General features: G+C 41.7%; 1 protein-coding gene across 1 annotated transcript; it reads left to right on the top strand.

Annotated features, from left to right (window-relative positions):
• Positions 1-1585: 1585 nt before the first annotated feature.
• mea1 (male-enhanced antigen 1) lies at positions 1586-7263 on the top strand. Its single transcript, XM_026190384.2, has 4 exons — positions 1586-1722; positions 5822-6184; positions 6256-6364; positions 6437-7263. Exons 2-4 carry the CDS (start codon positions 5834-5836, stop codon positions 6631-6633), a joined length of 657 nt encoding a protein of 218 aa, XP_026046169.1. The 5' UTR covers positions 1586-1722; positions 5822-5833; the 3' UTR covers positions 6634-7263.
• The last annotated feature ends 5459 nt before the right edge of the window (positions 7264-12722 follow it).

The following is a 12722-nucleotide window of genomic DNA, read 5'->3' as shown; positions in this document are numbered from 1 at the left end:
GGGAAAGAATCTTCTGGCTGCCAGAATTGAAGGAGTTGAACAATTGAAGGAGTAACACCTGTGTAGATGTTCATCTACAATGAGAATCAGCTGTGGCTGGTTAAACTGCATTTTTAGATTTAAAATATGTTTCAATAAAATATTGCTGTTGCATGTTGCTGTCTTATTCAGTTTTGCATTGTGTTATTGTTTTGGCCATAAGTTTAACAGTTTTGAAAACAGTATGTAAGCACATGCAAAATGTCCTGTACAAAGGTTTTTGGCAGTTGTTGTGTCTGAGTGAGAAAATAATTCATGAAATTTGAGAGATGTAGTCATTGAATGCATTTTGTGCCAAAACAATGATAACTGGTCCTCAGTTTAGCCCACATAGACTTCTGTTGTGCTCACTGTGTGAGGAGTTTTGCAAAAGTGACCTAAGTATTGGGAAATGTGTCCTAGCGTCTGTAAAAAACTGTAATCGACATTGGGTTTATTCCCCGTGCTTACCATAAACTTTTTCTTCAGTTCTACACTAACTGCTAATAATAACAATTATTATTACAGTTCTACTCTCCTCCTAAAATGAGCTTTTTATTCTGAACGGTATCTGAAAAGTTCAAGTTTCCTCTTTGAATTCATAAAAATTATCGTGTTTGTGTGGCTGTTGTAATCATGCATGTTCCCAGTACAAAAATACCCTCCATAGATTCAGTCATTAAAATAATCCGATCAGCAATGAAGACTAAAGTTGAATGTATGAAAATGACTTTGTTCATATTAGGAGTGTGTCAAACCAACAAAATGTCCCTTTTTTATAATGACGTTGGCTCCACGTTTAAATGGTCTGATGTTGCTGACATCACTGAATGATGAAGCAGCCACGCCCTCACCTTCCTCCCTGACGTCATTCTGTGATTCGCCACGTCGGAGGTTTGACTCCTCCGAACGGCTATCCTGAGATACCCCGGAGCACAGTGCTGTCCTACACCACTCCCCGGGCGCTGGATTGGTGGCTGCCCACTGCTTCACTGAGTGAATGGGTTAAATGCAGAGAGTAATAATTATTACATTATTATGATCTTTTTACATTTGGGTGGCTTGGACTTTATTCTTCTCTGCAATATTCAGAAAATCCCAATGAAACTCTCAAACTTCCATCAACAAGCTCTTTTGGCTCTTTGATCTATAAACATAACTTTTCTCCACAAAGACTTTATTTTTGGAACAACTGTAACATTCTTTACAGGAATAAGGCTCTATTCTTCTTTATTATGGGTTTAATTTAATTTAATGTTTTATTTTTTCCCCTCCCTTTTAATCTGTGTGTCTATCGAGTTTGCTTAATTGTACGTACTCTTCCAGTGTCTCCTCCATGTGTTATGCTTGTTGTTATTATTCCCGTTGAAATAGCTGGAGGAAAAACAAACACTGTACATGTTTTTTAAAAAACAAAACAAACTTTATTATGGAACAGCACACAGAAAACGTATACAACTTGAACAAAATTAACATAAGCCAGGGGGTGTAATATAAAAAGTTACATACATTCAAATAATTTAAGAGACTCTCGTGTTTGGACGACCTCCGCTACGTGCTCTGACGTCAGCGCTGTTGCGTCCTAACGTACCCGGAAGTAATTGTGCGCAGTAGCGGCTGCAGCTAGCAGCGGCTATCAGGAGAAGTTGTGGTGGCTAACAGTCGCAGCAGCTCCTCCGAGAGGACAGACGGAACGACAGACAGGTGAGGCTCACGTGCGACCGGCGTGTTTACGACTCTGACAAACAAAGAAACAGCTGGAGGCTTCATGACAGACACACCGCGTCTGAGTCACTGTTAGCTGCTCCAGCTGTTTCATCCTCCTCTCTCTCTCTCTCTCTGTGTGTGTGCGTGTGTGTGTGTGTGTCTGTCTGTCGGCAGCAGCAGCAGGTAGTGTCGGTCACAGGTGACGCCTCGCGGGTCTGAGCCCAGTGTATACCCGGTTAGCCTTCAGATGCTAACATAGTAATTGGGATACTCCAAATACTCTGAGTACTGCAGAGCAACTACTTTGATTAGTTTAAGTAAAACAGTAAAAGACTCGGATTACATGACTAAAGGTAATTCGATTACACTTCAGTTACAGATTACTGAGCTGAACTCAGTAGCTTTGCTAGCATGCTAGTTCTATCTTCAGAGTTGAGGTTGATAAGATAACCTTTATTAGTCCCACACGTAGGAAATTTGTTTTGTTACAGCAGAAAGTGGACAGTGCAGAGTTACATAGCAAAATTAGAAAAAACCCACTGGAATAAGATAAGAATAAGATACTGTACACAATAGAATAAAACAGAATACAAATGCTATATACAATTGAGTATAATACAACGAAACTGAAGTGGGTCCAGTGATGAGCTCACCAGGCCCCGAAACTGAGCCAGGATCAGCCACTCCAGGGTCTTCATCAGGTGTGATGTCAGAGCCACCGGCCTGTAGCTGTTGAGGTCCTTTGGGCGTGAAGTCGTTGGCACTGGTACAAAACAGGAGGTTTCCAGAGCTCTGGGACTCTCCCCAGGCTCAGGTTGAAGAGGTGCTCCATCACCCCACACAGTTGTTATCAAAGGCATCTGCTGTGATGCTCACACCTTTGATAAAGTCTCGCAAGTGTCAGCTTTGTTTTTATAGATATAAAAATATGGAAATGTACTGATGTATGATCAGAATTACAACATTTCTGACTCTCAGAGGCGAAATTTCCCTGATTGAAATCAAATCGATTCTAGAAATCAGTGACGATACCCGGCCCTAGTGGAGAGTGTCACAGGCTGCATCCGCGTTGGCCCCGGGGGGGGGGGGGGTTATCGGATAACATGCGAGAATTCTCGGGACAGGTAGTACGGTCGCATGCTAACGGCTAACAGCTCAATGTCTCTCACAGTGACGTGCCCGGGGGTTACACCAACTGTCAATCACAAACACTGCCAGTCCCCCTCCTTTCCTCTTACCGCTCTCCTCCTCCTCTCTCTCCGTCCTGTCCGCCCACAGCAGCTGGAATCCCGGTAGCATCACGCTTAGGGCTGGGCCATATTATACCGTTCACGGTAATACCGGTATAATGTTAGGCAACGATAGGAAAATGAAATATCGCGATAGAATATGAGTAAAACGCGCAGTGCCTTTGTTTTCATGCACATGGCCGATTGTTGAGTGAAACAGATGAACCAGAATTGGTTTGTAAAAATGGTGCAACTTCAGTGATGTGGAACTGGTTTGGTGTTTGTCCGTCAGATACACAACAACACACATTTTTTTTTGCAGAACATGCAAGCGGCCGTCGTTATTGTCGTATTTGTCGGACTAAGATGCTCTTAAATCTGGGAGTAATCTGGGTCCTAAACTCCGTATTCTTCAGGTCAAACAACACTGCAGCATCACTGAGAGTTAAAAACTGTCTAAATTCTTTCATCTTTAATAAAACGATCAGCATTGCTGCTTTACCAGGTGTAACTATAAAGTTTAACTTCCAGGCATCCATGAAAACAAAAGTTATTACATTTAACGGAGTTAGAAGTTAGCAGGAAGCTAGCGGAAGTTAGCTCGCTAGTTTCGCTAGTTACCTAAGCATGATGTAGCATGTTCTGACTGAGAGATTTCTGAAAAAATTCAAACGTACAGCTCTGCTATCACTTCCAACATAAATGAAGACAGAAAACTAAACAGCAGTGACGTTTGTAGGGTTACTGAAGTTGGGCTAGCTGGTATATCATATAATGATGGGCTACGTGATCGCTAGCGACACAGCTATGTTAGCATAACATAAACAGTGAAGCTGGAGGACGAACACTAACATTTTCCCATTTATAAAAGTTAACGTGAAGGTTCCTCATGGTTAGAGACAAATGCAATCGCATGGCAGGATGCTGTAAACACCAAACTTCAGTCAAGAGAACAACTGAGATAATCCATCCACAATACGAGGTTAGTCATTAATATACTGCAGCAACATGGGAATAGAGCAGCTGCCAGAGAATTCAACATTAATGAATCAATGGTACAGAAGTGGAGGAAGCAAGAAGAATGAGTTTAATAAAGTTTGATTTATCTGACTGCTTTGTTTCGCTTAATGTGCCTTATAATCCCGTGCACCTTATGGTCCGAAAAATGCGTACTGCACACTGCAGTTTAATGTTGCAAAGCACCTCTTTTTAACTTCAGTGGATATTATACATGGTTATGCTCAGGACATGTCAGCCCATTTCTACTGGAAATGCCTTTTGGTTAAACTTTCAGCAAGGAATTTGCATTTGCACTGTTACAGTTTTATAAAGCTTTAATGTACATAAAAACCAGCTTCTTGTTTAAGTGAAAATAAATGGAAGGTTGTCTTTTTGCGCTAGTAATGTTGTGGAGTTGTATTTTGTCTCGCATCAATTATATCGTCAGTTATATCGTTATCGCAAATTTTCAAATATATATCGTGATAAATATTTTTGGCCATATCGCCCTGCTCTAGTCACGCTCGTGTCCGGAGTTAGCGGTGTTAGCCAGGACTCCGTTAGCATCATGATGCTACATTGCCAGTGTCTTTTTTTTTTTTTGTATAAAAAAAAAAAACTTTATTAAGAAACAGTATACAGAACATGTATACAATCAGAACAAAATTAACATATGCCAGGGGGTGTAATACAAAGAATTACAAACATTCAAATAATTTGTTACATTGCCAGTGTCATGCCAGCACCACTGCAGGATGCAGCGCTAACAGCTGATCCCCACTGTAAACAAAGGATCCATGCGCTGGGTCCCCAAACACGGCTGAAAGAGGTGGAAAAAAAGAGAGAAAGACAACCAAGACTAGCACAAAACGGTAGTCCATGATTGCAGAATCTAATTGCTAAAACTTTAGTTACAAAAAATTACGAGAAAGTAAAGAGGAGATAAGAAAGAAGGTCAGAATGAGCGGAGCTGCTGTAACAGGCTGCCACACACGGGGGGCGCCGGAAGTAAGGTTTTCAGGGGTCATCACACTGACCCTAAAGTAATTCATGCTAAAAATCTTGCTCTGTTAAGGAGATATATAAATATGAAATAATAAAAATAAATAAAATGAGAAGGAAAAATGCTGCATTAATAATTCTGTTTCATCTGCACTTTAGCAGGTGCTAAAATACTCTGATTACTACAGTGAGAGTACTCTGATTACTGTATGGTGGCAGGTGTCAGGACAGTGGTTATCAGTGTGAAAACCGAAGACAATTCAACTGTGATAACAGATATATGATTAACTTGTTAATTTTAATGGCTAAATTTCATATTCACAAGTCCAAATGTTTAGGAAGACATCCCTCTTTTTATGTATTCTCCTTTGAACTTGTACAGTATCTTAATTCAGCTAAGAACTCCACTAACCCAAAAGCTATAAAAACTATTGGTGTTTGTGAAAAAAATCAAGATCTTTCAATCATTTTATTCTTTGGCTTGATCAGTTACTTTCCCCCTAGCATATTTATGTTGTAGGTTCTGAATATTGTTTTTTTTTTTTGTTTGGCTATGGTATGCAATTTTTTTGTAAGTACAACACCATCAATGTGGTACTGTTTAATTCTATTTTGTACTGTACTGATGTTTAAATAAAGGTTTGAATGAAAAAAAAAAATTGGTTATCAGTGTGAAGGTTCTGAGCGCGCTCATACTGAAGGAGGCATTCGATTGGCTGTTTTCCTGAGAACTCGTTTCATTGGTTAGATGTTGTAAACACTCCCTGTCATGATCATGATTGCTAATTGTTAGCATTTGTGCATGTGAGCAGCATGATAATGTCACATTAGGTTGGGCAGTCACATGACCTGTTACCTGTCATCAGGTGTGTCTGTGGATGGAAGTGTGCAGCTCTGCAATGGGACCAGAGCGCGTCTTACCGAGCTCCGAGGACGAGCTGGGAGAGGACGAGCGACCGACGGACGGAACGCTGCCGCCGGGTGCCATGTGGGGTGGGGGGGATGGGGAGGAGGAGGAGGCAGTGGGGGAGATGGAACCGGATGGCGAGGAGGAGGAAGACGAGGAAGATGGCAGTGGGGGAGGGTACTACTACCAGCCTCTGAACCAGGAGCCCGACGGTGTGAACGGTGGCGAACAGCCAGAGGATGAGGAGGAGAAGCAGGGGGAGGAGACGGGGGAGGCAGCCTCCCACTCTGAGCAGCTGCAGCAGGTGCAGCAGCGGATAGAGGTGAGATCTGCCCCGCGACAGGTGAGCCACGTCTCCCCTGGCACTCAGCTTACCTGCACGTCTTTCCACAGGTGTTGGGGTTGCACCTCCCCGAAGCTCCGCCTCCTGACAGCGACGAGGAAGAGGACCCCGAAGGAGCAGCTTCTGAGAGGAGCCATGCCTCCATCCCCATGGACGCAGGTGAGACACACACCTGTGACACCTGTTCGGTGACTCAGAATAAACACTGACATCACTTCCTGTAACCCGCAGATCACGTCGAGCTGGTGAAGAGGACGATGGCGGCCGTGGCGCTGCCATCTTTGGGCGTGCCGCCGTGGGCGCGGGAAATCTCCGACGACCAGTGGAAGGACATGGTGCGTGACACGCTGCAGAGCCGACAGAGCGCCGCCGCCCTGCGCAAACCTCCCCGGGCCCTGAACGCACCACAAGAACTACATCAACTCTGAACTCTGACTGTCCTTGAATGCACCACATAGACATCACCATCACCGTGGGACCCTGAACGCACCGTGACCATTCCTACAGATTAATGGACTGAGCACAGCACAACCACTTCAGGAGCCCCCAGGTGACATTGGACACCTGAGCTGAGCTCACCTGTAGTTCATTATGACCACTTCAGGGCCCAAAGATAAATACAGTGCTTTGTTTCTCCAGAAAAGTGTAATTTATTGAAGCCCATAAAGATTCCAGGTGATCAATATGTTAATTATGAATAATAAATTAACAGTTTCAGTGAGTGATTGTTCTGGTGTTTGTTTATCACTGGATAAAAAGTAAGATATGTAACTGACAATATCATTTTCTAACTTTAAAATCATACAGATATATAAATCAGTTATTGATCGGATCTGCTGATTGGTGGTAAAATATCAGTTATTGATCACTGTTTGATAACTCATGCCTGACTTATTTTGCACCTGTGTGAAAACACCGTCCTTTCTTTCCCTTTCCAAATAAAAGCGTCACACCGGTGCACAGTATAAATGTAGTTTCACTGGAACATTTTTTTTCTTGTCTCTGTGACGAGTTTTTAAACTGAAGTGGAAGATCAAATAAAGTCCGACTTCAATGTTTGCATCAGTGTTTTATTGTGAAAAAGCATCGGTCCCCATATTTCTGAGGGTCAGCGCGTCCGAGAACTTTGTCACTACCCGATCCGTACCGGAAACCCGATCGGTACCCCGCATGCGCGAAAGGTTTCTACTTCCGGTTGTAGCGTTTTACGATAGTTACGGGTCAGAGTATCTGTTAAGATGTTAAGAATAACAAGTATATCTTAAAATGTTTGCAATAATGAAGCATTTCAGTACAATGTAGACAAAAACGAAAAATAAAAAGAAAGTTACGGATCAGGACTCACCGATCCTTACTGCGCATGTGTAAAGTCTGACCGTACAAATCGGGTCTACCCGATCCGTACCGCGCATGTGCAGATGTTTTCTTCTTCTTCTGTTCGTTTAATGGCAGTTTACTCCCCAGTGTACGAGGATACCGCCACCTGCTGACCGAGCGAATAAACCCTATTATAAACTGAATTATCGTCATTACAAACGTGTGTTAAATTTGATTTAGCGATAGTCGAGTGTGTTTATGCTTGTCTGTGAGGAGAGGATTGTTGGAATAGTGATAATGATGTGCGCCATCACTGTCAATTGTCAGTAAACACTTCATCTGGCTGATGAATCTACACGTGAGATATTACAAAGTCTGCATTATTAACTCTGTAATTCGGCGCCATTCTTCTTATTTTACGGCGCTGTTGCTCAATCGGGGGACGCTCTCTGTTGAAAAACAAGTGATCCAGACTTTCAATATCATTTTCACAAAATGTGCAGGCGTTCACATCTAAATTAAATTTCCGTCTTAAGAATTCATTGGTTGGATAAACCTCATTAATGATTTTAAAGTGAACCTCTTTTACTTTAGGGGAAAGAGGAAGTGAAATATACTTTTTTCTTATCGCCTTAACCTCCATGGTCTCAAATTCTTTAAGGATATAATTTCTTTTAACCGGATTAGGGCAAATTTCGTTTATCAAAATATTCCTGATCACTTTGTTTGTAAACCTGCTGTCACCAAATTCAACTCCAGCTATGCAGAGCTGCCTCAGTCCAGGAGAAATTTTAGAGTGCACAATATCTTCTTTTATCATTGATCTCAAAGGGACTGGAATGGCTTTCACTAGGGATTTATATCTCTTAACAGTACATCTTACATCAAATTTCTCACAAAACGTCTCATGTTTTAATAAGATCCCATTATCATCCATAAAATGAGCTACAGCCCAAATCCCTTTAGATCTCCATTCATCCACGTACACAGATTTCCTACACAAACGGATATACCTGTTGTTCCATATAGGGGTACTGTGAGGAGTAAAGTTATGTTTGTAGATTAATTTCCAGTAGAGAAGGACCTGCTGATGGAAAGCTGAGAGTTTACATCAACGGGAGCTTGAACGCGGCACAGGAAGGTTCCTGTGAGCAGCAGCTGGGACAGGAAGTGGTTGGATTTTTGCACCTGTGGAATAATCACAGCGCCATCTGCAGAGCTTTGGGGTCATTTAAGGAGTCTTTATTCTCCAAATTTACTTAGACGTAATTACATATTAAAAGATTTCCAAAGGGAAGAAATTGAAAAAATAAGAACTGATTATATCACCTTCCCTATCCCTCCTAAAGGGAAAGAAGTCCAATTTAAAATCTTGAATAAAATTTACCCGACAAATAGACTCCTTAGTGATAGATTCAAAATAGAAACGGGTAATTGTGTATTTTGTGAAACAGAAGAGGAGGATTTGGACCATCTATTCTTTTTGTGCAATTTTATACAAATATTTTGGTTGGATTTTCATACCTGGCTTTATTCCAGTGGGATTCAAATGACCCCATTTACCTTAAATATGATAATGTTTGGAGTGTTTTTGAAAGAAAAGAAAGCTAATTATGGTGTTAATGTGTTATTAATCTTGTGTAAGTATTTTATACATAAATGTCGCTTTTTTTAAGATTAAACCAACACTGGCTCACTGGAAAAACGACCTAAACCTGTTGGTTAAATCTTTGACTTTAGTTAAAAAGAAAAAGGCTGCTTTTTTTGTTTCCTTTGTAGAAGATTTTGATTTAGTGAGTTAATAATCTGTTAATTTATGTGACCCCATCTTTATATTTTATTTTCACTATATATGAAAGTTGCTAATATGTAAGAAATGTTTATTCTCTGAATCTGTAATATATGGTGCATTTTGTTTGTATGTTTATATTACTAATAAAAAAAATTTAAAAAAACCCGGAAAAAAAAAAAAAAAAAAAAAAAGCTTTGGGGTCATCTGAAACACTCCCTCCAGCTTGAGTCTGAGCGCGTGATGGGGAGCAGTCGTGGGTTTACATCCAATCAGATGTCAACAATGAACAGGCTCCGCCCCACCAAGCAGTTCAGGTTGTTTAGACGGACGAGTTAATCAGACTGAAGCTGTGTCCCAATTCAGGGTCTGCACGCTTGAAGTACGCGCACTACGCGTACTACGTACGGTGCGTACTATAAGTATGAGAAGTGCATGCTAAAGTCAGTGACCATGGCTATGCTAGCACTGAAGCTGCCAACGTGGGCCTAAACAAGCGAGAACGGGGAGCAGACTCGGCGCCGCCAACTCCTTCAAAACAACCGCCAGAGGAGAAAAGAACAAAATCTTCAGAGAAGGAAGATGATATCTCCAATAAAACTATTTTTGAAGCCATTATGGGACTTGACAAAAAATTTGAAGCACAACTGGAGGATATCAAGGAACAAAACAAAGTGCAGCTATGGTTGCCAGCTTGATTAAGGCTGTAGAGTTTAATGCTGCAGAGATAGTTGATTGCAAATTGAAAGTTGTTAAACTGGCAAATGCGAATGAACAGCTGCATAAAGAAAATGAAGACTTGAAAAGAAGAGTGAGAGAACAAGGGCGCTACCGAATGAGGTGGTGCCTAAAACTGAAAGGGGTGAAGGAAGACAAAGATGAAAACATTAGAGTGAAGGTTTTGCAAACGCTTCAGAAGATTGCCCCTGACTTGAACTTAGAAGAGGCCGTTGATATTGTCCATCACTTAGGGAAACGAGTTGATGGCAGAAACAGAAACATCATTATTCTATTCACACAGAGGCGAATTAAAGAAGAATTGTGGAGGCGCACCAAAGACTCTTCAACCTGCAAGCAAGAAGGCATCAGCTTCGCGGAGATGTTGCCGCAGGAGGACATACAAGATCGACAGCGCCTATGGCCTCTGGTGGAGGAAGCAAGACGTGCGGGTAAACGGGCCTACTTTCGTGGTCCACATGCCTTCATTGATGGACGCAAAGTTGAGGAAAGACAGGAGAACTAAAAATGACAAACTGAAATAGTGGAAACTTGTTCGCGGTCTGAGGAGCTCAGCATTTAGTACTTTTTTTTTTTTTCTTCTTTTTCTCACGTGGTGAGTGATATTCTGTCTATAGTTCATGTTGAATGTTAACATTTGTTTTGGTTCTTTAAATGTTAGGGGTTTAAGAGAATCTGTTAAAAGAAAAGCCTTATTTTTGTACTGCAAAGGTAAAAAATCAAACTGTATTTTTCTACAAGAGACTCATTCATCTGATAGTGATGTATCTTTTTGGTCAAACCAATGGGGTAGCAAAATCCTGTTTAGCCATGGCTCAATGAGGTCGGGGGGTGTAGCAATTTTATTCAATAACTTTCCCGGGGATCTTGTAATACAACGAACTGACTTGAATGGTCATTGGTTGATTGCTGTAATAAGAGTTGAAAGTTTGTTTTTCATTTTAGTCAACGTTTATGGATATAACAATGAAAGTCAGAATAAAATTATGTTAGAAGATATAACTTCAAATATTTTTGAACTTAAAGGTCGATACCCTACAGAATACATTTTAATGGGTGGTGATTGGAATATGACTCCTGATGAATGGACTGATACAGTGGGGCAAAAAAGTATTTAGTCAGCCACCGATTGTGCAAGTTCCCCCACCTAAAATGATGACAGAGGTCAGTAATTTGCACCAGAGGTACACTTCAACTGTGAGAGACAAAATGTGGAAAAAAAATCCATGAATCCACATGGTAGGATTTGTAAAGAATTTATTCGTAAATTAGGGTGGAAAATAAGTATTTGGTCAATAACAAAAATACAACTCAATACTTTGTAACATAACCTTTGTTGGCAATAACAGAGGTCAAACGTTTACTATAGGTCTTTACCAGGTTTGCACACACAGTAGCTGGTATTTTGGCCCATTCCTCCATGCAGATCTTCTCGAGAGCAGTGATGTTTTGGGGCTGTCGCCGAGCAACACGGACTTTCAACTCCCGCCACAGATTTTCTATGGGGTTGAGGTCTGGAGACTGGCTAGGCCACTCCAGGACTTTCAAATGCTTCTTACGGAGCCACTCCTTTGTTGTCCGGGCGGTGTGTTTTGGATCATTGTCATGTTGGAAGACCCAGCCTCGTTTCATCTTCAAAGTTCTCACTGATGGAAGGAGGTTTTGGCTCAAAATCTCACGATACATGGCCCCATTCATTCTGTCCTTAACACGGATCAGTCGTCCTGTCCCCTTGGCAGAAAAACAGCCCCATAGCATGATGTTTCCACCCCCATGCTTCACAGTAGGTATGGTGTTCTTGGGATGCAACTCAGTATTCTTCTTCCTCCAAACACGACGAGTTGAGTTTATACCAAAAAGTTCTACTTTGGTTTCATCTGACCACATGACATTCTCCCAATCCTCTGCTGTATCATCCATGTGCTCTCTGGCAAACTTCAGACGGGCCTGGACATGCACTGGCTTCAGCAGCGGAACACGTCTGGCACTGCGGGATTTGATTCCCTGCCGTTGTAGTGTGTTACTGATGGTGACCTTTGTTACTTTGGTCCCAGCTCTCTGCAGGTCATTCACCAGGTCCCCCCGTGTGGTTCTGGGATCTTTGCTCACCGTTCTCATGATCATTTTGACCCCACGGGATGAGATCTTGCGTGGAGCCCCAGATCGAGGGAGATTATCAGTGGTCTTGTATGTCTTCCATTTTCTGATGATTGCTCCCACAGTTGATTTTTTCACACCAAGCTGCTTGCCTATTGTAGATTCACTCTTCCCAGTCTGGTGCAGGTCTACAATACTTTTCCTGGTGTCCTTCGAAAGCTCTTTGGTCTTGGCCATAGCGGAGTTTGGAGTCTGACTGTTTGAGGCTGTGGACAGGTGTCTTTTATACAGATGATGAGTTCAAACAGGTGCCATTCATACAGGTAACGAGTGGGGGACAGAAAAGCTTCTTACAGAAGACGTTACAGGTCTGTGAGAGCCAGAGATTTTCCTTGTTTGAGGTGACCAAATACTTATTTTCCACCCTGATTTACCAATAAATTCTTTACAAATCCTACCATGTGAATTCATGGATTTATTTTTCACATTCTGTCTCTCACAGTTGAAGTGTACCTCTGGTGCAAATTACTGACCTCTGTCATCATTTTAAGTGGGGGAACTTGCACAATCGGTGGC

The sequence above is a fragment of the Astatotilapia calliptera genome, chromosome 13 (assembly GCF_964374335.1).
Source record: "Astatotilapia calliptera chromosome 13, fAstCal68.1, whole genome shotgun sequence".
In the NCBI taxonomy this organism is placed as follows: domain Eukaryota; kingdom Metazoa; phylum Chordata; class Actinopteri; order Cichliformes; family Cichlidae; genus Astatotilapia; species Astatotilapia calliptera.
Note: the sequence above shows the minus strand (reverse complement) of the source record. Positions and strands in the feature narration are given on the sequence as shown.

Excerpts from the sequence above, each read along its gene's own strand:
- mea1 (XM_026190384.2), top strand. The coding sequence starts at position 5,834 with ATGGAAGTGTGCAGCTCTGCAATGGGACCAGAGCGCGTCTTACCGAGC. Across the intron at positions 6,185-6,255 it reads AGGTGCAGCAGCGGATAGAG|GTGTTGGGGTTGCACCTCCC; the intron begins GTGAGATCTGCC and ends GTCTTTCCACAG. Across the intron at positions 6,365-6,436 it reads CTCCATCCCCATGGACGCAG|ATCACGTCGAGCTGGTGAAG; the intron begins GTGAGACACACA and ends TGTAACCCGCAG.